General features: G+C 40.8%; 1 protein-coding gene across 1 annotated transcript; it reads left to right on the top strand.

The window, feature by feature from the left end:
• The first annotated feature begins 602 nt into the window (after window positions 1-602).
• HADH (hydroxyacyl-CoA dehydrogenase) lies at window positions 603-16685 on the top strand. Its single transcript, XM_065633813.1, has 8 exons — window positions 603-773; window positions 3671-3799; window positions 5105-5262; window positions 9718-9844; window positions 10478-10567; window positions 12118-12190; window positions 15040-15156; window positions 16201-16685. Exons 1-8 carry the CDS (start codon window positions 645-647, stop codon window positions 16317-16319), a joined length of 942 nt encoding a protein of 313 aa, XP_065489885.1. The 5' UTR covers window positions 603-644; the 3' UTR covers window positions 16320-16685.
• Window positions 16686-22489: the final 5804 nt, after the last annotated feature.

A 22489-nucleotide genomic window follows, 5' to 3' on the forward strand; every position in this document is an offset into this window, starting at 1 on the left:
TGGTCTGCAACTGCTATTTAGCCATTCGTGTTTAGAATGGAATGGTGGTGGTTGTTTACTGTATCGTTTGTGCTCGCCTGAAAATGAAACCCCTTTTTAGTTTGGAAATACTCTTTATTACAGAGTGCTGCAAACGTTGGGAAAATGAGCTGGCGGATGTTTGGAAGGCTCCTGTTGGCTCCTGAGGAAATTCTACAACTGCCTGAAAGGTTGGAGTAGGGGGGGAGTTGGTCTCTTCTCCCAAGTAGCAAGTGATGGGACAAGAGGAAATGGCCTCAAGTTGCACCAGGGGAGGTTTAGATCGGATATTAGGAAAAGGTTCTTCCCGGAAAGGGTTGCCAGGCATTGGAACAGGCTGCCCAGGGCAGTGGTGGAGTCACCATCCCCGGAGGGGTTTAAAAGCTGTTTAGACGAGGTTCTCAGGGACAGGGTTTAGTGCTGGAGCTCGGTCGCGGTTGGAGTCGATGATCCGGAGGGCCTCCTCCCACCGAAGTGCTTCCGTGAATCAACAGCAGCAAAGGTGGAGGACTCGGAGCGCCGCTCCCCGCGGGGCAGCCGGGCCCGGCCGCCACGGCCCCGGGGCGGAGCAGCGCTGGCCCCGCCCGGCCCCGCTCCCCGCTCGCTGCGCGCCGCGGGCCTTCGCCATGGCCTTCGCCACCCGCCGCTTCGTGCGCGCCGCCTCCTCCACCGCCGCCACGGCGGCCGCCAAGAAGCTGATCGTCAAGCATGTGACGGTCATCGGCGGCGGCCTCATGGGCGCCGGCATCGCCCAGGTGAGCGCGGCCGGGCCGCGGGGAAGGGGAAGCGGCGCCATGGCGGCCGTTGGGCGGCCGTTACTCGGGCGGGCCGGGGCCGGTGCCCAGGCCGCGGGGAGCCCCGGTGCTGCCGCTGCCGCGTCCCGCCGAGGGCGGTCGCTCCGAGCCGAGCCCCGCTCCGCCGCAGCGCTGCGGGCGGCCCCGGCCAGCGCGGGCAAGAGCCGCCAAGGTCAACCTCTTAACTTGTTTTAGGTGGTTCTTAAGACAATATGTGGGCGGCCTGTAAACCGGGCGGCCTGTAGTACTATTCGGAAAACGCTAGTCCGAGAAGGAAGCTTCTGACTCTGCCAAGGGAGCAGATCAAGTGACATTGTGCAAGTTATTAAAAGTAGAACACAGCAGCTAAAGTGAGCATGTACCTGTCAGTCATCTGCGGAATTATGAAGTGGTTAGTGTTTAAGTAGGACTTACTTTCCTTGTGTTTAATCTCAGGCCTTTGGCTGTTAAGTTCAGCTTTAACCCGTCGGCGTTGAGACAGGGGACTGAGCGGCCCTGTCAGTGATATAACATTCTGATATTTACTTGATTTACAGAAAGAGTCTGTTGCCCAAGATAAAGAGGGTGGTTCACAAGCTTCAGGAAGGGTAACTGGAGCACGCAGGTATCCGCAGGCAAAAACCAGCCGGGAGGCTGGAGTTCATAAATAGCAGTTCTCCATTTTAGTGAATTTCCTTCTCGGAACTGAAGATTTCTCGCATTCCTGGCAGATCTGTAGCAGGAAGAATATAGGGGCTATCTCTTTTCTTTTTTTCATAAGGATTTAGCTAGTTGTTTATTAATTGGCCTGGTAGAAACGCTCCTCTGTACCTTGCTACTTGAGGTTTCCACTGGGCGTACCTTGAAAGAACTTTGCAGGAAGTTGCTCTCAGGTTTGCAGAAGATGCACACTATGCGAAGGTTGTAATTCTGCAGGGAAAGTGAGCTCATCTACGTATTCTGTTAGGCTGCACATTTTCAGAGAGTAGCTTGTCAAGAGAAACATGTCTGGTATTTGGCAGTAACGGGTTTCAGTGTTCTGCCGCTGTTAAGGACCGAGGATTGTTTTGCTGACCATCTGCCTCTGATTTATCAATCCAAAATTATCGCAAAGCAGAGACAATTATAACACCAAGGGAGGGGTCTCCTGTGCACCCTATTAATAAAGATTTTCCTCTTTAGAATGCTTAAGAAATTATCCCTCCTCTTTCTTTCTCATACTGTCAGGAGAAGCTAACCTCTGCTAAAATGTACAGCTTAAAGCCAAGAACTTACGCTTTCTGATTCTGCCATGTGAAAATGACTTCTGTGTGAGAAAAGCATCAGTTGAGTCCCCAGCACTCTTGTGCTTTTTATTTAATATTCAGAAAGATCCTTGGATAGAAGAGTCTGTGTGAGCTTGTGTTTGAATTGCAAGGAGATGGTAAGACCTCTTGCCCTATTTCTTTCCTGTCCATGTAAATATGATAAGAATGAGCCGGGAAAGGGAGATGTTTTTTGTTCTATGATTATTTTGCCAACCGGTCAGTGATAGTGTAATTGTAAATGGATTATCAGTGAAGCATCGCTTATAAAAGTGCTTGCTATTGATTGTTCTCTCAAGAGTGGAGGGTCTTGGTTTGCCATTGCAAATGATCAGCAGCAGATAACATGTTGAGAGTGCAAGCCCAGGCTTGGTTTAAACGTTTCTTGTGCAGTTGATTTTATGAAATGGCCATGGTGAAATAAAAAAAAATATAAATGGATAAAGAAATGTCCAGCTGCAGACTGATACCTTGTTAAAGCTGTACTGCTATAAAGCTATAATAATGCCAGGAAGTCTGGCATTTCTTTATTTGCTGGGTTAGTGAGGCAGCTTAGATGAGAATAGCACCATGCTTTTCTTCAGGAGATATTTCTGTGTTTTTCATATCAGTCAGCTTTGTTGGAGTAGGTCTTGTGGGCAAAGAAGAATCTTTAGTCTCCAGGCGCAAGGTAAATGTAGAATAAAAGTTTGCAGAAGGTAAGCTCCGAAGTTGTGCGACTTTAAAAACAGACAGTGGAACTGTGGTTTCACATCCGTTTTCCACAATTATTATATTACAACTCTGTTAGTTCAAGAATCCTGAAAGTTAGGCTGTTGCTAACTAACAAGAGAAACATAAATTAATGAATAGTGAAGTAACAGGTAACGGACAGGTGATTTTTAATAGACTGTTGCAACGTGAGAAAATGACGTTGTATGTTTGAAATTAATACCGACCAAAAAGCCAGCCCAGTAGCGCTGTCTGTAGCTGAGCCAGCGTTTGTAGCAAGTACCTCGTAAGGAGAGTTTGTGGGCCATACAGATCCATGCAGAGCATGTGAGTGGTGGATATTTCACTTCTCCCGGCTCCACTGGCACGTTCCTGTTGTTGCAGGGACGTGCTAATGGCCTGACAGCAGACTTGTGTTACATTACGACCTGGGAACACAGGGCAGCCGTCCCTTATGCCACCTGCTCACCCTGCCACTTTTGGTCTCCACAGCCCGTTTTCCTTGCAAGCTGCAAGGGTTGCAGCTGAGCCACTTGCTTGTTTTCAAGGCAGCTGTTTGTTCTCTAGCTGTAGCTGCTGGATCCAGCTGCCTCCAGGTGCAGACAGTGTTCTGCACACAGCTCGGGGGGAAAATAGATTTGGTTTTCCTTTTCCCTCAAGTTGAGACCTTCATCTCCTTCCTCTCTGCCCCAGCTGCGTGCACGTTTTATGATTTTTCTAGTAAAGTAAGTCTTCATTCGATGTTCTTTAGTTCTCTGTTGCCTAATTCATTGCCTAGTGTACTCTCCGCCCGAACACAAATTAATATGGTTGGTTGTTTTGTGATATTGATGTTGAATCTTTTTTTTTTTTTTTAACTTTCAGGTTGCAGCAGCCAGTGGTCACACTGTGGTGTTAGTAGACCAGTCAGATGAAATCCTTAAAAAGTCTACAAAAGGAATTGAAGAGAGTTTGAAGAGAGTGACAAAGAAGAAGTTTGCAGATAAGCCTGAGGTTGATATCTTCTTTATACCTCTAGGAAGACTTAGGAGAATAAAACTACCGTACCAAAGTTCTGATATTCTGTACAATTATGCGTAATAGAGTATGCTAATATACTGGCTTAGAAAGAAAACTTTTTCTAGTGTGCCGAAGAACTTGGGTATTTTTTTTTTTGGTTCGGGGAGACTGAAAGCTGTCTTACCTTATTTTCTTTCCTTTGTAGACTTCAGCCTTGAGATAAAGATTTAAAACAACTTAGTGACCTTTTTAAAACAGATACTAAATGTGAAATGGTGCCAGATTATTAATCCTAAATTAATACCAAGCTGTCTTTGAGTGCTTACCTGGGAATGTACCACTTTTGTCCACAAGCCAATAGTAACAAAATTGTCTTAATACCTTTGTAAGGACTCTTGTTTAAAACTTGGGCACAGGATTACTGCAAAGGAAATTAAAGTGCAAGTTTAACTACCCTGAAGTAACATGAATTAGATGTATAAGATACTTTGCATTTACATTACTGAGTAATACTTACTTACAGCAAGTCACTGTGAAGCAGTTGATGCATCTAAATTTATATCCTTAGTATCCTAAGGGTTATTTTTTGCTATGCCCGTTTCTCGAAATTCCACAGTAGATTCAATTCTTCTCTTGATGCATATTAACATATATAATATATACTGGTATTGATGATTACCAGCATGACTGATGCAGCAGACAAAGGAAATGAGAAAAAACTTGTTTGTGTGAGGGAGTACAGAACAAAAGATATAGTAGTACCAGGATAACCAGAGCAATATAATTTCTTATAGAAAATTATGGGGAGTCTTTTAATCCAAAAGAAAATTGCCCACATGATGCTTGTACTTTATATATGACATGATACACTAGCGTGCGGGTATGTTTTTACTTGTGCTGTGTCTCCATTTACCCTTGGTTCAAAGTCTTGCAGTTCTGTTTCATTTCTGTCCTCACAAACTATGTCAGTGATTGACAGATTTACTAGTCAGAAAACAGAATGATTTGTCCCCACATTTGCACTGAAATGATAGTGAATGTAAGCCATTTCATTTCCTGACGCATTCATGAACAAGCACGTGTCTGAATTTAACGATCTCCTGTTTGCTTTGAAGCAGATTTGATTGGCTAGGAAATTCTTGGCAGTGAAAGTATTGTATGTGTATATACTTGGGACTTGCTCACTGATTGGAAATGTGGCAGACTGAGTTTTTTGAGGGCTCAAAATAAGGGGATTTTCATGTAAAAATAAATTAAATCATTGTAAATAGACATTGCAGCTTCTTGGAAATGTTTCAGGCTGGTGCTGAGTTCATTGAGAAGACCTTGAAGAACATCACAACAAGCACAGATGCGGTAGCAGTGGTCCACAGCACGGATCTGGTGATAGAAGCCATTGTGGAGAACCAGGAAATTAAAAATGAACTCTTCAAGAGGCTGGATAAGTTTGCTCCAGAGTACGTGTATTTTTCCTGCTACCGTTTGAAACTTAGACTTTTGTATCTTCTGGTTTTGTTCTTACACCATTAGTTCTGCATTGTCTTAGCTGCTTTTTTTAAAAACAGGAGTTTTTCTCCCTTAGATTAACTCCAGACTGCCATGTGGTATGGAATTGTTGTTGTGCCAGGTGCAGACGCTACAAACACTTCCAGGTGTATCCAACCAGGTTTACTTACTCCTTGCATTGCTTCATTTGATGTGCTTCTGGGTATGTGTAGTCATAAGGTTTGTCCATCTACTCAGCACGTTCAAATGCAAATGCACAACAGTAGAATAAGCTTGTCCTGGTATGCATGGGCTATGATTAACATAGATGTTCCCATATATAAATAGAGAATTGGGATGGTAAAGTATTTGTTCTCAGTGCACAGGGCATGACCAAGTTTTAAGAAGTCTCAATCTCTTAGCTGCAAGTTACAGCACAATAGTGGGTTAAGTGAACTAAGTTTACTTTGTATTACAAGAGTTTGGAAATAGCTCATTTCTCATTATTGTGTGTGAGGTAAAAGTGTAAATCATTTCTTAGCGTGCACACAGCTGCTTACAGTCCCTGGAACTTTGTTTAACTATGTTTTGTAACTGTTGGAAGTTACTGTTGAATTATTTCCAAACCCAAAAACGCTATTGAGTGCGCAGTCTCAGAAGCTGGGTCCTTGTCATGGATGACTCAGAATCACAAGACCTCGACTGTTTGCAGGTTGTGGTTTTAACTAGTACAGCTAAATCTGGGGGTGTTGGCTAAGGGATGTTCTAGGCTAACTAAAGAGCTAGGCAAGCTGGGGCTTGAATATAATGTCAAGGGAGAAAAGATGTTATCATTAGTTGACTTCAGCCTGGGGAGATTTTCAGCCTGTCTCGTATGGTCTGTAATCAAAATTACCTGGTACTTCTAAAACCAATAAATGATCACAAACAGCAGTGCACTGAGCACAGGGTAACTTGTTATTACGCTTAGTCTGACAGACAAAAGTAAGTAGGTGCCTTCGGCAATTATCAAGATACCTTGTCATGATTAGATTGTGCTTATTTGTGAAAACAGGCCGTTGGTTGCCAGAGTCTTTGTTCATAGTCAGCAGAGAAAGCTAATGAGCAAATCGGAGTGTACTAAATGGCAAACTGTCTAGAACCAGTCAGCAAGGAAAAGTGGGCACAGTGACTTGGAGCCTCATTTAATAATACGTGTATTTGGAACACCTGTGGCTATTTTTTTTAAGACCGAGCTGTTTATAAGCATAGATGCCTTAAAACATCAAATTTTACATTTCAGAGTGTTAAAAGATATTGGGAGTTGTTCAGATATGTTCATTTGTGTAGCAAAAGGCATGATTTTGCAGCGTTGGGAAAAATGACGTTAGACAAGAAGCCTTTTTAAGAGAAATTATGATAAACATACAGATACCTTACATGTAGGGTAAAGAAAAGAGAAGTGAATGGTGAAGAATATGGGCTGCCATGTAGAAAGCCTAGGTGAAAAGAAAGAAAAGCTAGTAAAATAGTGAAACTTAGTAGCCAAGCATTTAAAATATTAGCTATTAGATACAAGTGGTAATTTGTAACTACGTGAGGAATATAGAGTTGCAGATCTTGTGAGCAGTGTGGGGAAAGGCACAAATGTCTGTGTTTCGCTGTGTTAGAAGGAAGCAGGGGGCTTTATTCACCCCGCGCGGCACCGCAGGGGAATGGAAAGTTCTCCCTGCCAGTGCAGGATCCTACAGCCTTCGCTAAGACTCAGCGTGTCAGAATTTCCACAACTAGCACGTGGACTAACTTGTGTCATCTTCATGGGCGTGGTGGGCTTGTGGGTGATTGGTAATGAAGATGAGATTTATTTAAAGATACCTCTGAGTCTCGGGAGGAGCTTTGCTTCTGTGGGCGCTGGTTGTCGATGGCGCTGTGAGACAGGCGTGATAGGCAGGGATCATGAAAGACCAGGCTTCCGAGGAGGGAGGACTTGTCTTAATTCAGATCTCAAGACTTACTGCGGGGGCGGCTGATAGCTGATCGAAACGTGAGAGGCTGTGCGTGACAGTCGCTCAGACAAGGTGATGAATCATGCCTTTGGAAATTAAGCTGAGTGAAGCATTGCATTTTTCTCCTTTGTACTGTATCCTGCGTCTCGTGTTTCCTCAGCTGCAACAGCCACATGTTTGTCTCCCATATTTGCACTATGGTGACCTCTCCAGTGAAGATAAGTCTGGGGACAGCACAAAACCGGGGCATTGCATTAAAAAAAAAAAATGGAAACACAATTAACTTACTTCCTCTTCGTTTTTCTCTATAAAAGAACTACAATTCCTCTCAAAGTGGATCTATAAATTGAGGGGGGTGGGAAAGCTATGCTTGATTGAGAGAAGTTTTTTTTTAGGGGTGGGGAATGAATTTTCAGTTTCAGGGAGTGTTCAGAGAAAATGTGGTGAGCAGACAGAGTTTGGCAACCCCAGAGAGCATCGAGGGGAGCTCAGGCTATTCCTTGTGTGGGCGACTGTCCAGGGGAAATGGTGAGTGCACTTTCTTGGATGCCGTCAGTCTGAGCAATACACTGGTTTATGTTCTTGGAGCTTTGCAACGTTGATCGTGTATGATATATGCCTCTCAGTGTTGTACTCATGCTCCTAACACGGTAATTGTTACTGTTAGATGGTCGGCATCTTCAGAACAGGCGATAAAGCACTGATACCCACTCTTCAGTTCTGTTTTCATTTTCCTGAACTCAGTCAGCCTCATGTTTCTGTTCTGAAAAGGTCAGACTAGGGTTTTCATAGAATATCCCTATGTTCTTTGTGGCTTTTAGGCCTTTAAACATTGCAGTACTTTTCCAAACAGGATCATAATGAACACGACAAAAGAATTTTTGGGTATCCACTTTAAGAGCTCTTGCCTATTTGCTTTCAGTTTATTTCTGGGTGATGGGAATGCCTGTCAACATCTCTTGGTCTAGGATCTATCTTTAGATGTGGAAACTCAGCTGGGAACTGGCCGTTGGTTTTGACCTGTTCACTGTGTTAGAACCAGTGTGTTGTAAAACCATTGTGTAAATAAAGTGCCTTTGTACACAATAGAAATTTCATGCTTTTTTCCCGAGGTTTTATGTTGTGTAAGGCTACAGTGTTCAGCCACAGAAGTGATGCTGAGGTGAAGTCTCTTGTTTAAGTGAACCCAGATATTAAACCTAGCAATGTTTACATCTCAGAAATCAATGTACTTAATTTTTATATGAATATTGGAATTTGTTTATACAGTGGCAGATTTTCAGTGGAGTGTCTTTTGGATGCAGTGACCTTGCAAGATCAAAACTATGAAATGTCAAATACCCTTTTTAGTACCCAACTTCAGAACAATGTAAGGCCCATTATGTGGTGGGGAAATAGCAAAAAAAAATTTGTAAGAAGTGTAAGCCGGACTTCTCAGGACTTTTTAATTTCCTTCTACTTAACAAATTCTCAAAAACTGTGAAAACGATCAAAAATGGAAATCAGTATGGGGTTTTTTAATCCCCAAATGTTTTAATACCACTATAAGTTGTCCCTACGACTTGGACTAATTTTTCTGAAAGCCCTATGTTAAGCTCGATTATATCTTAGTGAAATCTAAACAAAATACCAATATCGATTAACATTTGAATCCCATAGGATAACTTTTTGAAAGGTCAGTAGGATACAGGCCAGAATGGAAGGTAGGGTTTCATCTCTAATTCAGTTTCTGATTTTTGTGGTTTGACGAAAAAGCCATTTTTATAAGTTTTTTGGTGTGATGTCAGTACAGCGGGGCTGTTGAGGTTCTGAGATTTTTCTGAAAAGAAAAAATTAAAAATTGCAATTAGTAAATCTGGTTTGTGTTTGGAAAAGGACTTCGTATATGTCTTAAAATTCTTGTGATTTTGTGTATCCTTTGCAGTGTCCTATGTATGGCAGTTTTTATCTTTTCTCTATTTTTTTTCCATCAGATCTTTGCTCTAGTGACAGGTTGTTCATCACATCTATCATTGGTCACTTGAAAAAAAAAAATAGATTCCAAATTTTTCTTAAGGCTCCAAAGTGCATTTTTGACATGGCAGATGGTTGGGTTTCCATAGATATATAAATGATTGGCAATAAAAAATACCATTAGGTTTCCAGCTTTGCTGAAGAAATTATCTGGAATAGATTTAGGGAGTTAAGTAAAAAATTTTCTACTTACAGAGGTTTTCTTGTCACCTAATATAAGTATTCAGCATACTTAGGAGGCAGAAACTCACACTTCCAGTGGTTATTTCATCCTTGCTGTACTTATACCTCAGCAAAAGGACCAGAATATTTCTGAGAATTCTGTGGATGGTTAGCCGATGGGGGTCTATTTATGTTTAGTGCACCAGTCTCCTACCGTCAGAAAAAGAGCTGTCATTTATGCATTCCATATGTTTCTTTTTTTTCCAGGCATACGATATTTGCAAGCAACACTTCGTCCTTGCAAATCACGCAGCTGGCCAACTCCACCACCAGGCAGGACCGATTTGGTGGTCTCCATTTCTTCAATCCTGTGCCTATGATGAAGCTTGTGGAGGTCAGTGTTTCATAACATCATCGGCGCAATTGTCATCACTAAGAATTCAGTTAGATGGAAGAGTTTGCAGCTCTTCTGGTATGGAATAAGCTGCCTATAGTGACGAGAGGGTGGTGCAGTCTCTGTTGACGGGTGGGTTGACCAGAGGTAGCTCCTCCAAGTTCTCCTCTGAACTGCCGTAAATGATGCCATTTATAGCGATGGTTTCAGGCAAGCTGGTTAATAAGGACTACTGACAGCTTGAACAAAGTCGTCTGATGACTGACAGAGGAATTGGATTGTTACCGGTGTAGAAATCAATAGAAAATGATGTGCGGGTGAAATCTTGCTGCCTTGTGACTTTTGAAACCAAGTCAGTCATGTTTGTTTCAATGTTCCAGATGAGGTGTCTGGAAGTATTACAATACTGCCCAATCTTTAAGGAAGTATAAAAAGAAGTTTTTACATAACTCTTCAGACGTCTTTTCTAAACATGCTCTCTTTGGCTACATCATACAATTTCTAATAATACTGCTGTTTTGTGAATTTCTGGAATAGCATTCTGGATTACAGTTTAATCTTTGCTGTACTGGGAAATGAGAGAGATTCTGCTCGTAAATTTGCTTATGCTCTCCCCACCTTCCCTCTGTCTAGGTCATCAAGACTCCAATGACCAGCCAAAAGACTTTTGAATCGCTTATGGATTTCAGTAAAGCAGTAGGAAAGAGTCCTGTCAGTTGTAAAGTGAGTACACTTTGGTTGTATAGGGTTCAGAAGGTCTGTTCTTGAAAACTGTTCATTTTTAAGGTGATAGGTTTTAGTAGATGTAAGAGCACTTGAAGAATATCCAGGCTGCTTTTCGTCCAGTTTCTTTTCACTATTAAAATCATTTTGACAGAAAAAATGCCAACATTTACCACAAATTCCTCAAAATAGAGTGACTCTAGATGTCTTGTGAGAAGCAGCAAAACTCACAAGTATTAGGGTTTACAGTTTTGTTTTTTTTTTTTTTTTCCCAGTCCTGCAGAAGCTGGAACTGGAGAGCTCAAGCAAGAGCTCGTTTTTAGCCGTGCTAGAGACAAGACTACTTACTACCTCTTGTACCATGAGGCAGCTGGATGGATCCTCCAGGGTGTGTGCTCAGTGCAAGTTTTGCTTAAGACAGCAGTAACTACACCAATATCAATCTTCATTGCTTCACAGCTTTGTTTTTTGTTTTGTTTGGCTTTTGGTTTTGGTTGGTTTTTGGTTTTGGTTTTCTCTAGAGGAACACCCTACTTCCTAAGCACGCTTTTCCCAAACCATTAAGTTGTGGTCTGGGTAGCTTTATGCAAGCTGTTGCCGTGAGTTTCACAGCCCCCAGGAGATATTTGGTCATAAGAAGAAGCGCCTGCAATCCAGTAGTTACCAGTAATTCAGCAGCTGGATGCTGGACTCTAATTCTGGCTGTACTGCTAAATTGCTCTGTGGCCTTAGTTGACTTCTTTCCTGTTGCTGTCACAGTTTTGCAGTATGTAATATGCAGAATATATGATGAATTACTGTTATAATTTAGCTTGGGTAGAGGGTAATGCAGTCTCCATATTTGAACCTTCCCTTCCCAGAAGGAAAGTTGCTTGGAATTCTCTGGATTAAATATTGAGATAAAATGGCATGAACAATAAACATCTGAGACAGTAGTAGTATACAAAATAATACTATATTTGCAAGGGTCTTTCTCTTTTCTTTGTATTTTTTAATTTAGATTAAAGCTTGTGGAAAGGAAGTTCTGTATCAGTTTGTTATCTTCTTCTGACAGCATGTATCTTATATTTTAATTGATAGCATTGGTGTTTGCTGTTGGAGTGATCCTAGCTTTCAAAAGCATGGTTTACCAATGAGCAGTGGGGAAGAAGTGCACTGTTTAGTGTTTCTAGTAATGGACATACAAAGAGACTGTTAGGGAAGGACGTCTCTTCTTGTATCCTTCAGGAAATTGTATCAGCAGAATTTCACTAAAGAAAAGAGATGTGCCAGCTGGCCACTTTAAATTGTTTTGAGAGATCACTTAAGTTGGGGCCTGTAATAGTCTTATTGTTCTCAGTCGTGATTAATGTTTGTGCCATTCCTTGTTTGGGAAATTAATCTTTTTTGTTTTAATACTGAGCAGATAGATGAAAAATACAGTTTAGAGAGTACCAGAAGTTGATGATTTGATCAGTGTATTCACCCACTTGTTCGATTTGTCCTGTAGCATCTGAGTGTAGTACTGGCAAGAATGTTTATTTAGAATCCGTTTTTTTTTCTTTTCATAGGATACTCCAGGGTTTATTGTAAACCGTCTCTTGGTGCCATATATGATGGAAGCTGTTCGACTTTTTGAGAGAGGTACTTGTTGGGATATTGACTTCAGGGAATGTTGATGTATAACACTGCTAAATGTTATATCCCCTCAGAAAAGCCTTGGGATTCCCTCAAAACTTTCAGACCTTAAAGGCTGGAAGTGAATAGCGAACATAAAATGTGAGCCAGTATGGGCAGTTGGAAAGACCTTGTCTTCACTTTGAAATGTCAGTATATGCAGAATTGGAAGCTACTAGTTACTTATGTGGGAAATTTCTGGTGGTGGGAAATGTTTCTGGTTTGGAGATGACAAGGTGAGCGTAGTGCCATTGTAAAAATATCCTCTGCCAACTAATCAGGAACCTCCCTGTCTCCATCCTGAGAGACGTTAATGAATGTGGTTGAAAATCCCATAATGAGACCATTAGCAAAATTCTCGTGAGTTCACTTACGTTGGGCTTGCGAAATAAAACACCGGTTTTCATGTGAGGTAAGTAGTATAACACTCAGTATCACACTACAGTACTGGCATACAAGTGATTTGAACTCAACTATTTCCCAATAAAACCTCCTGTTTCTCTTCTATGTCCTTTTTTTAGACATAGGTTCTTTACGAACTCCCATCTCACTGCTGGTCTCTTTTACGTTAATGCTGAGGGTAGGTAGAAATAATCGTGAATCACCAAAGAATCAGTAAATTTTTCAAAGCATCGATAATTGTTTTGAAAGGGAAACGGCCAATAATGTAGTGGATAAAGAGGAAATAATGGAGTATAATTGTTTTTATTTCAACTGCTCTGCTCATAGCTCCATGCTACTAAGATTTATTTGAAACATTTTGGTTTTGAAATCTGTTTTTGTACAGATGAAAGCACTCCATTATCAGGATCCCTTCCAATATGCTTAAAATATTAAAAAACTCTTTTATAGCACATGGGCGAGATGGTTTGATCTCCAGAAAAAAAAAATATAAGCCAACACTACTTGTTTATACATCAACAGATGTACCTAATTACATCTCAAAGGGAGAAAAGAGCAAATTTAGTGACTTGAAAGGCAAAGACATGGATGCAAGGGGGCACTATTCTCTTAGAAAAAGTCACAATTTTGACAAAGTGTATGGGTGCCCCATTGTGTGTGAAAGAGGTGCTTTTGTTGACATGTATCATTATGCTTATTTCAGGAGAGAACAGAACTTTTAATTAAATGTAAAAGAAGACAGTCGCTGAGATCATGTGTTAAAATTGACTGCTTTCTGCCTAAGCAAAACAATATTTTGATTTCATCCTTATTCTGTTTGTATTTTGTTCAGCAGTATGATATTTCCAAACTCGTTAAAGTTAATTTATTAATTTTTAACTGTAATGGAATCTATTTAAAAAGCTGACTAATGTTTTGAAAAACCTGATGGCTGTCCCCTGATTCATATTTTCCATTGAATCAGGTTAAATTTTAATCGTATTCTTTGCGTTAATTCTCAGAGTACACACTTGAGCCAGATTGTCATCCACATTTGTATGAAATCAGGTCTCATTTCTGGCAACCCCAAGCACTGAAATACCCTTTTATTGGGTCAGTCCTTGAGTCTGTATTTATACAACATCTCCTTGGGTTAAATGTGTGCTTTTGCATAGGTAAAGTACCTTTTGTATATTACCAGTGATTTAGTAGGGGGCACACTATGAATATTAATGTATGGTGGTCTGTACTGCAATATTCGTAGTGGAAAGCTAAAAAAACAATCAGTCAACTTTCTGAGTAAGTCTGCTTTATACTAGGAGACTCGGATGAACTAGGAGTATGACCCTTGTTTGTCCTTTTACTATATTTGATTGTATTGTAACACTGTATACAGTCAGGTGGCCAAGTCTCAAGTTTGACAAACAAAGTGGCGCAAATTTGTTGATCAAAAAGTATGTACATCTGCATCAACTTCAAATGAGTTCGGGATTTACGTGCGTTTGAAGTTGGGGAACTGAAATCATGCTAGAATTAGGTTAGGCTAATTTTCCCAGTTTCTCAGAAATAAAGTGTGGTTTAAAAAAAATGAATTGTCCGTTTTAAAGAGTAAAAGGAGATGTATTAAAATTATTACTTCATACAGAACTTTCACTGAAGTTGTTGCCTTTACAAGAGATTTTGAAAATTTATTTCTAAGATTCTCTGATCTGAGGTGTATAAATTGCACAGGCTATTTCTGCCAGGCTTTTGGACACTCTGAATGTCTGTACGCATTGAGCTTGGAGGTTACTTAACAAGTACCTCTGGGGTTTGTTTAACTTCATCCTTTTTATAGGATCCTCAAAGAAGTGTACTGCCTGTATCAAAACATGTTTTAGAAATAAGCAGTAGAGGTGCATCTGCTTTCATGGCAGTATGAAGCATCCATTCCCAGAAAAAAAAAAATGAAGTGAATATTAACTGTGACAATGTGGCAATGCAGGATTTGTATTGTTATAGGTGCAGACTAAAGTAGAAGTAAAAAATTTCTGATTTTTTTTCTTTTTGTAATAATTTTGGAACTCACGTATTTAAGTGCATCTGCAGAGTCTCTTCAGGTCACTCCTATCTGCCCTCTGGTCTTTCTGATAGGTTGAGCACAGGAGCTGTGGCTCCATCAGTAGCATAGTGATCTATATTGAAATGCAAGAGGAAGCTGGAAAAATGGAAAGCAGGTTGTCGGGTGCTTTTTCTTTTTGGTGTGTGTGTGTGTGAAATTCAGCTTTATACTCCAGCATGTGTATGCTGACTCCAGTTTTTGTGGTTCAGAAACGTGCAGAGATTTCTGTGAAGAGCTGCACCAGGGTGAAATAACACCTTGTTAATTATTTATAAGTGGTGCCAAGTAGATGCAGAATCTTCTCTGTTCATCAAACTGTCAATCTTTTCTCTAGGAGATGCATCAAAGGAAGATATTGATGTTGCTATGAAGCTTGGGGCTGGCTATCCCATGGGTCCATTTGAACTGCTGGACTATGTTGGGTTGGATACCAGTAAATACATTATAGATGGTACTGCATGCTTTTTTTCTTCTACTTCTCCCCGTTTTAGCTAAATCGTAGATGAATGTTTTGATGAAAATCTGATTCTTAATTAGTTTAAACTGGATGTTTGTGGCATAGCTTTTTAACTGTCGAGGAGAAAGGCAGGAGAATTGAGCTCAGACTGCCGTATGAATACAGCATTTGTACTGTATGCCCGTGGCCTCTGTGCATGGGGACAGAACAGTGTGGATTCGCTGACTTCATCAAGTTCCAGTGGAAAATGATAATAACATTAGTGGAGCTTTATATAACTAAAAAGAATCAGTGGGCAGAGAGACATGTATTAGAGGTAAGAAATTCTGATTTAAAAAAAATCCCAAATGTCGAGACTCCCTCTCCTTTTTCTGCCAGCCATGTTTTCGTTCCCAAGTAATAGGAAACCAAATAAATTCCTTAAAAGATGCAAGTATGCCATCTCCCTTTCATTTCAGTTGCTAAGTGGATGAATGTCTGTACAATAACAAAAAAAAAGATGTAATTGGTGATGGCTTGTTGATGGTTGTATTATTTTGAATGAGCAGCCTAAATATTCTCTGAGGCAGAATGACACTTTCAGAATGGCATCTTCAATGAATCCTCTTTTGCTTTTAGCAAGTACTGTGGAGTAGTTTTATATTGTTCTAACTGACCATGTCTTTCACAGGTAGAAATTCAACTTGGGAATTCCTTTCCGCTTGAATTTCTTTTCAACATAGCCTTTGTTTTGTTTCCTTGTATTTAGCTATATTTTAAAAGTGCTCCTTTAAAGTATTAAAAATCCTTAGTCATGGAGATGATAAGGTGTTCGGAGTAGGCTACACCTAAAGACTAACTGCTAGATTTGCTCATAATCATCAGTACTGAGCTGTGCTTTATGAAGCTGTATTGAAAGGTTGCAGAGAGTCTAGAATAAGTTCCAAACCTCCTTCATTTTTGGAACACTTAATATTTTTTGACGGAGATGCAGATCTCTGTTATCTTTGCATATAAACAGAACTCTTGCTAATCCATCCACTTCTTTTCTTTCACCAGGATGGCATTCGTTAGAGCCCAACAATCCTCTTTTTGCGCCCAGTCCGCTCCTGAATAAAATGGTAGAAGAGAAGAAGCTGGGTAAGAAGACTGGAGAAGGATTTTACAAATACAAATGAACTCCAGACCTCGAGAGGTGTTAAACTATCTGTGTATGCTATTCAGCGTTGCCATATTACAGGTGAATTCTGTTTCAGCCTTCCCAAGGATGGCGTAAGCTGCATTTATAACGTAACCCACCTCTGAACTGAGTGATCGCACTAGTTAACTCTTTCTCTGCTGAATGCTTAATTTGGTAGATTTTTTATTAAGTAATTCTGAAAAACTTTATGTGTACAGTGCCTTCATCCAGATATTGATTTTTCAGGTGCAGAACAGAATGACAAGTGAAATTATGTATTTGGAACATTACTATATTAACGGGAAAAATCCTAAAAATAACCGCACTTTCTTAAAAATAAAAATTTCAACAATTCTGTATTGAGTATCGTGGCTTGAAGTTGATGTACTTGGTTGCAGTCCACTGGGTGGCAGTGTCTTTTCATGCTGGAAAATGTAGCAACGGAAAAGCAGTGTTGTTTTGTTAGGGATTTGCTTAAACGCATTGCTCATCTGTAGGTGTAAATTACAGTGCCTTGAACAATCATTTTTTGAATGCCGTGCTGTTTAAAAGTACAAATCTGGCAATGGCAGGCTGTCACCTGGACAGAGGGTTCCCAATACAGCATTTAAAAGCAGAAATCATGATTTGCGTTGGGATTTTCTGGCATTTTCAATTACAGGTTGAGGGCCTCCTTTTGCTAGGCGGTGTACAAGCATAATGAAGAGGTGGTTTCTATTCTGAAGGGCCTGAAACATAGATTTGATTTTTATTAACTAATCCAGGAAGCTGGTGAAAGCTTCCAGATACTTTCTAGAGTCCTGTAAATTTGCTTTATTTACTGGCTATTCATTTTAAGTGTCATTTTTATGCACTGCACTACTACTGTAGTAGTACTGTAGTACTTCAGGGGATTGAAATTGTAATCTGTGCGGCGTAAACAGGTAGGTGTGTCAGGCTGTGTGAGGCACCTTCTGTTTTGCAACTTTATTTCTTAGGGGCTTAGCAGAGCCTGGATTTGTTCATGACGGGAGTGCTGCAAATCCTGCCTTTTCTCCAAATACTGCAGAGCAAGTGGGCGTGAGGGTTGGAGTTCCAGTTCAACTGAGTAGTTGCCTTCTTTCACTTTGGCTATTTTGGGTCTGCAAACTGAGTGCTTATCTATATATTTTAATTAAAGAAATTATGAATAATTATTTAAGTCTAAGTTGGCGCTTCCTCCCTCCACCAACATCTAATGCAGATTGCATATAAAGAAACTGAGACTGGCAGATGTTAATTTCTTTGCACACAATCTCACAAGAGGTCTCCAAGTAGAGAATAAAAATTGTCAGTTTGTTGCATCCTGGTTCCTAATTACAGATGTGATTTTGAGTCACTCGTCTTGGAAAAAAGAGGGCTAAAGGAAAGAAATGGTACTGTAGAAAGTCTCTTTCTTTTACTAATATATTGTTATATGGAATTGGTTTTCCTAAAATACAGCCCACTTCCTGCATCTGAAGATCTGTTTCACTTGAAGGTTCTTACTGCCTGTAATTCAGTTTAGTGACTTTTAAGTTCTGCAGGGTGAAGTTCGTTTCAGAACTCCCGTTTTCAGTAGTAATTAAAAATGGGAATGTGTATATTACTCTTGTGTCTTAAAAAATGCTATTCATTTTTTTACAAAAACATTTGGACAGAATTAACGTGATGCTTCTCCCTTTACTTGGAAGATCATCTTTATTTTTAGTTTGGAAATGCTTATGTTTATAGCAAGGCATCGGCTATTTAATAATAAATGTGCAAAATATTTTTCGCTATTTAATGTGATATTTTAGAAAAACAAACTTTCTCTAAAACAGTGTTTTTCTTTCAGGAGCTCTAACAGGTATGGTATGTATATATGTAATATATACAAGAAACCTGAAAGAGGCACTTGTAAATTTGGCTTGCTATTTCAGAAGAGACTTCTTTTTCTAAGTAGCAAATCGGTGGCGATGATTTACTTTATCAGCATGCGGAGCAGTGTGCCAGGATGTGCAAAGAGGAGGTAAAGGGCCAAAGCTTCAAATACTCTGCCTTAAGTCTAGATCAGAATGCATAGTGGCAGTTGAATGACTGGGGCCATTAAATCAAGGTAAGTCTTTTCTTTAGCTCCTCAGTGAGGAGGCATGGATGATGAAGAAGTCCCTTTTGGGCTTCAAGATCATGATAAAATTGATCAGAAGCGGGATATTAAATAGTTGCTCCTGAGTTGTACAAGAATTTCTGCAGCTTTGACAGATTAAAGATATCTAGGAGGCTTAACAGATGAGTAATAAAGGAATTGTCTGTCTCCATCTTCCCTCAATAAACATTATTTCCGAGCCCTTGCTGTGCCTGTGGCTTGGTGCGGAGGTACATGAGCCACCTTCCACTGCATGTCGTGTTGATGAGTGAAGGGGAATCTTCTGCTAGTCAGTACCTCAGACTAGGACCTGCTCTCACCAGTCAGCTCTTCCTGAATTTTTATTAATAAGGAAAAAGAGATTGCGGAAAAAAAATGAGAGCTAGAAGAGAAAGGAGGGAAGGGTGTTTGGTTTCCCTCACTGCCTACTTTTAGAGCCTTTAGTCTTCGTTATCATTTTTGCCAGCAGGCCTCACAGATTTAGAGCATTTGCCCCGCTTCGGTCACAGCTTTGAGATGTACGCTTGGCACAGCTTGGGGACAGCTTGACAGCCAACAGCTGAGAGGAGTCGGACGGGAGCCCAGCTCCTGCAGCTGGGAAGATGGCTCCAGGTTCAGCATCTGGGTCATTTCGGCTGCCAAACCTGCTCCATCTATGGTCATCCTGGCTGCTCACACACCCGGGGAGAAGATGGGAGCACAGCAAACTCGACAGAGGGAGTTGAAAGCAGAATCTTAATGGGACTGGAGGAGGATGCTCTGCATGAGTGGCTTATGGAGTGTAAAGTGCAAGACGTGGCAATGAAGGTTGATCCAAAGAGGAATTAACAGTCTAGAAGTTAAAATTTGGCTTTGCTCTAGCAAATGAAATATTTTCCATTACTGGAACTGAGCACAGTGATGCCTGTATGTGGGTCAATAGTAACAGCTGCCTGTTTGTTGAGTGCAGATGTCCTGAAGTTCTAAATCTACATCTGTGTTTGCAGAAGTCATTGAGCTTTTCCGGTATATTACTGTAGGAGAATAATTTCCTTAGGAGATACTGATGTCAATTGGTGGTATGGATTTGAATCCGGAGTGGAAAGTAGAGTTTGTTACTTTCTCCTTTCCTCCTCCTTTCATTGTGAGGACTTGCAAGAACATCACCTTGGTAGGAATTCTATTGGGAAAACAGCATTGCCAAAGAATTAAATGTATGTTAATTGTCTGTTGATGAAGTTTAACCCTGGAAATGAGTAGCTGCCTTGAAGTGAATAGCCCCGTTCTGTCCAGATGGGAGTTTTCTGAACCTATTCCTTATTTTATGCAGTAGGGAAGAAGGGTTGACTGAGCAACTGCATAAAGCAACTTGAAAAAGTGTCTTTTTCTTAGACGAGTTGTATTTTTCCCCAAAACCGTCTGACCCAAGGGTTTTGAAGTGACAATGCAAATGTCCTCCAAATCCCAGTTGTTGTGAACAGCAGCCTATTGACAAGACAAGAGTTAACTCCAGCATCTATCATGAGTTCTTAAGAGCCATGGGATCCAGGGCTGCCAGCCCGGTGCTCCAGCAGTGAATCGGGCCTCCAAAAAGCGCGACAGTAGCTTCAAAATGAGATTCAGAGTTCTGGTTTGGTTTTGTTTTCTTAATGCCATATGTGGTGTTTCTTCTCCCGATGTTTGTTCTGCGGATAAGGTGCTTAACACACTTTCAGGTATCTGTGAAACTTCCGAGGTTTGCCAGTCGATCTCTTCTGTCGATCCACTCACTATAAACCAGTGAATGTTTATCAGGCTAGAGAAGAAAAAAAAATAAACTTGCTGTATGAAGCAAAGTGCAGCAAGGTGTGATTGCCTGGTTAAATCTGTACTTGTTACGAGAATGGCATCTGAAAAAGAGGTATTTCCAGTTTGCCTGCCCAAACAGTTGTCTTGGTGTGAAAAGGTCTTGTGTGTTCCTGACTTTGTGCCAGGCCTTGGCTGGTAAAGTCTGCAGATGAGCGAGATGTACCGTATCCCTGTGGTCAGAAAGGAAGGGTGCCAGAGGATGTAGGTACCAGCAAACCATCTCTGTTGTGTTACTTCGTACTGTAATTGCGGTGCAGGTTGCGGTCTGAGATCCCTGAGGACAGTGTCATTTGGGTGCGTGCAGTGTTAGTAGCATTAAGGTGATGGAATTACACTGTTCCGTGGTGGAAAAAGAGTGTGATCAACCATCAGAAAGTACGTGCTGGTTTTGCTGTTGCTTCGGGAAAGCACTTCTGACTTATTTTATTTCATGAAAAATTCTTCTTGTAGAGAAACTGGAGAACTTTTGTGAAACTACAGATGCTTGCTGTTCTCTGGTGAATTCTTTGTGTAAGCATCCACTGTGTAGCATCATGAGGCAGCATCATGACATTTCCATGTCTCAGAGTATTGCTCTTCAAGCCTGTGTCCACTTGGATAGATATATAGCTGATGGTTATGGCAACTCTTCATAATAATAGTTTTTATTAAGCCATCAACACATAATTGCCAAAGTTTAATGCATGCCTGTTATTCTTACTTCAAGTGAAAGCCACTTTACAGTACCCAGTGGCTTTAAAGATGTGGGCAAAGCAGAAGCAGTTTTTGTAGTTTGTAGTGACCAGCTTTGCATAAAAATTTACTGCTAACAGTTTGGGAGCTATTTTTTCAAGAGGGGCAGTAGTTGTCTTGCACCTGTGGCTACGGTGCTATGTTCTTACTTTTCTAATCAGTACCACAGCAGTGACACCCATCTCAGTACTTTTATTCACTGGTTTCCAACCACATGAGCAATTATAAAACTGACCTGAATGATGCCTCTTTTCCTGTGCTTTTTGGAAGACCTGAGACCAGGAGCAAAAGCAAATGCTATAATTCTTTTGAGAACTAGATCTTTTCATGTTCCGTGTTCCTTCAGTAGCTTTTCCTGTTGTTCACAGCCAGAGGAAAGCACTTCTGCTGAATTCTGTTCAAGAAAGGTTAAGTAGAGCCACAATCTGGTAACTGTAAAGATGATTTGTAGAATGATCTGTCTTGCATTTTATGATCTTCTCAAAAGCTCATGTTAAAACTGAAATCCCTTTTTATGTGCCATTTGCTATCCTGTATATGTTTCAATTTATAAATGCAGTGCAATGCAGAGTCTTAAATGTATATAGTCACAGAGCAGTATGTAATGAGGTCTGGAGTTGTTACTGATATTAGTCAGGCTTAGGTTTTTATGCCCATAAAGCAACTTTGCACTTGTTCATTTCACTCTTTTATTCCCTTAGAGGTTTTCTGTTTGGTTTTCTATAAACTGTAAGGAACTCACAGCAACGCATTCTTTGCAGAGAAACTAGCACCATAAAGCTCTAATGCTGGCCGGGTTTTGGTTGCTTCTGGGGTAGGAATAATACAAACCACCAAACCTAGTTATTAAAGGAGCCGTTTCCTTTGTCATGTAGCAGCATGAGGCGTCACAATGAGGCAAAAGGCCAAATTATGTTTCCAGCCTTGGTCAGATGCTGTAAGTTGGTCATGGCACAGGAGGATATTTTAATACGAGACTTTTGCTTGGAGGCCACTGGGGAGCTTGTCGTTTGCTTTGGCTTTTCCGTGCTGCCAGATAACAGGATTTTTTCCTAGCCTGTTGTTCACTGCTGCTTTGCTTGGTGCATCCTTGTCCTGCCTGGTAACAGCTTCTTCTATTCTGGTCCCATTTTTCTGCCAGCAACCACTTCTGGGGTGGTTTTCTGTAAATGGACAAACCCTTACAGTATTTGCCAGTTAAAGAATGTGAAATCTTTGTCGTTAGTAATCTAAACCCCCTATTTGGAGTCTTGGCTTCAGCAACAAAAATCTTGCGGATTAACCACTTTGACCAGTGAGAGGCTTTCTGATGAGCTGTGGGAAGAAGTGTGTGCTTGGCGGTAGGTCTACAGTAAACAGCTGGAATTTGCATGTGGTGAATTAGCACCAAATAAAATCCCCCACCCCCCCTCCCCCCTTTTTTTTTTTTGCTTAGTTATCTGTCCATACTCAAACGGATCTATTAAACATTTGTGCAATAGACA

Source organism: Caloenas nicobarica, chromosome 4, assembly GCF_036013445.1.
Source record: "Caloenas nicobarica isolate bCalNic1 chromosome 4, bCalNic1.hap1, whole genome shotgun sequence".
Taxonomy (NCBI): Eukaryota; Metazoa; Chordata; class Aves; order Columbiformes; family Columbidae; genus Caloenas; species Caloenas nicobarica.

Coding starts and splice junctions, on each gene's coding strand:
- HADH (XM_065633813.1), top strand. CDS start 645: ATGGCCTTCGCCACCCGCCGCTTCGTGCGCGCCGCCTCCTCCACCGCC. Junction 5,263..9,717: donor CTGGATAAGTTTGCTCCAGA/GTACGTGTATTT, acceptor TTTTTTTTCCAG/GCATACGATATTTGCAAGCA. Junction 12,191..15,039: donor TGTTCGACTTTTTGAGAGAG/GTACTTGTTGGG, acceptor TCTTTTCTCTAG/GAGATGCATCAAAGGAAGAT.